The sequence below is a fragment of the Priapulus caudatus genome, unplaced genomic scaffold (genome assembly GCF_000485595.1).
Source record: "Priapulus caudatus unplaced genomic scaffold, Priapulus_caudatus-5.0.1 Scaffold3278, whole genome shotgun sequence".
NCBI classification, from domain to species: Eukaryota; Metazoa; Priapulida; class Priapulimorpha; order Priapulimorphida; family Priapulidae; genus Priapulus; species Priapulus caudatus.
Window position 1 is genome coordinate 5,910 of NW_014580339.1, and position 1,299 is coordinate 7,208.

The 1,299-nt window shown below is 40.6% G+C and overlaps 1 protein-coding gene across 1 annotated transcript in view; it reads left to right on the plus strand.

The window, feature by feature from the left end:
- Positions 1-249: 249 nt before the first annotated feature.
- Positions 250-1,299, plus strand: part of LOC106819358 (transmembrane protein 138-like) — a 6,014-nt gene continuing 4,964 nt past the window's right edge. The window contains exon 1 of the mRNA XM_014824005.1: positions 250-397. Within this exon, the coding sequence (XP_014679491.1) occupies positions 273-397 (125 nt within the window). The 5' untranslated portion in view covers positions 250-272. The remainder of the gene's footprint in view (positions 398-1,299) is intronic.

Consider the following 1,299-nt stretch of genomic DNA (forward strand, 5'->3'; position numbering starts at 1 on the left):
CCTAACCCTAAACATACCGCATATAAAAATATAAACATAATATTAATACTAAACAACCTAAAACTACCTCGGGTACATATCTGTAGTACCTGATACGACAACTACCCCATCTGCGTTAGTGTTAGCAAGTTAGCAATGTATACTTACTTACTTTCATAATTTTACTTGTACTAGTTGTATTACTATTACTATTAGAGGAGACCAGGGAATTAATTGCATCTTTTGACTAAAACGTTTTTGGCTGCTACTTTAGGTGAAGTGAACACGCCAGGATGAACATTAGCCGCTACCGTCCGATTCTGTACCTACAGTGTCTATTCCTTGGTGTCGATCTGTTTGTTAACGCTTTCTCAGAGCTGCTACGAATTGCCAATGTTGTTCTTCTAGTCATGTTTGTGTAAGTATGTCACTTCCCACTCATACCTTAATACTGTATCAGATCAAATAAACAGCTGTATAGAGGGTTCCGCGACTTGCACTAAAAATAGCAATATTATCTACAATCCTGTGCCGCCGGCCATACCGGTTAGCCCAGTCCATTATTTGATATGACCTCGGACAAATTGCAACAGAAAGTGTCTCAACTGTTTTGTGCTCTTGGAGGTGTCCACTATAACATATCAAAACTGTTAAGGAATCCTGGTGGTGGAAGGTTCCATGGCGGCCATTTTTCTGGTTTTGGCTGCGTTTTCGGCTTTTTGGTCAGGTTTAACTTATTGAAATGTGTGTCATTGGAAATGCCATTTTGAAAAATGGCCGCCATAAAACTGATATTTCCCTATATCTCTGCTTCTAAATACCATAGAGCTTTGATTTTAAGTGCTAAAAATACATTTTCAGGGACAAGGAATCAAATGAAACACATTTCGATAAGCTAAACCTGGCCAAAAAGCCGAAATGGCAGCCATTTTCCAAAATGACCGCCATAAACCTGATATTTCCCAATATCTCCGCTTCTAAATGACTTATGGCTTTGATTTTGAGGGCTAAACATACATTTTCTGGGGCCAGGAATCCAATGACACACATTTCAATAAGCTACATCAAACACATTGGCTTGTTCACGAAAGTGCGCACTGGTTTTGAATTTGTTGAAGGAAGCTCCCTTGCCAATGCCATACACGCGTGAAGTAGTATCACATCCCAGGAGAGCGTGCATGAAGAAGATGTGCTGTGATACATCGGGGCCTAACTGCTGCTTGACAGACTTCATGTTCCAGACACGCGGTTTCTTCACATTCTTCTTTGGCTCGGGTTGGAAGAACAGGTCACATGACTTTGAGGAGCAGATCTCTGTCA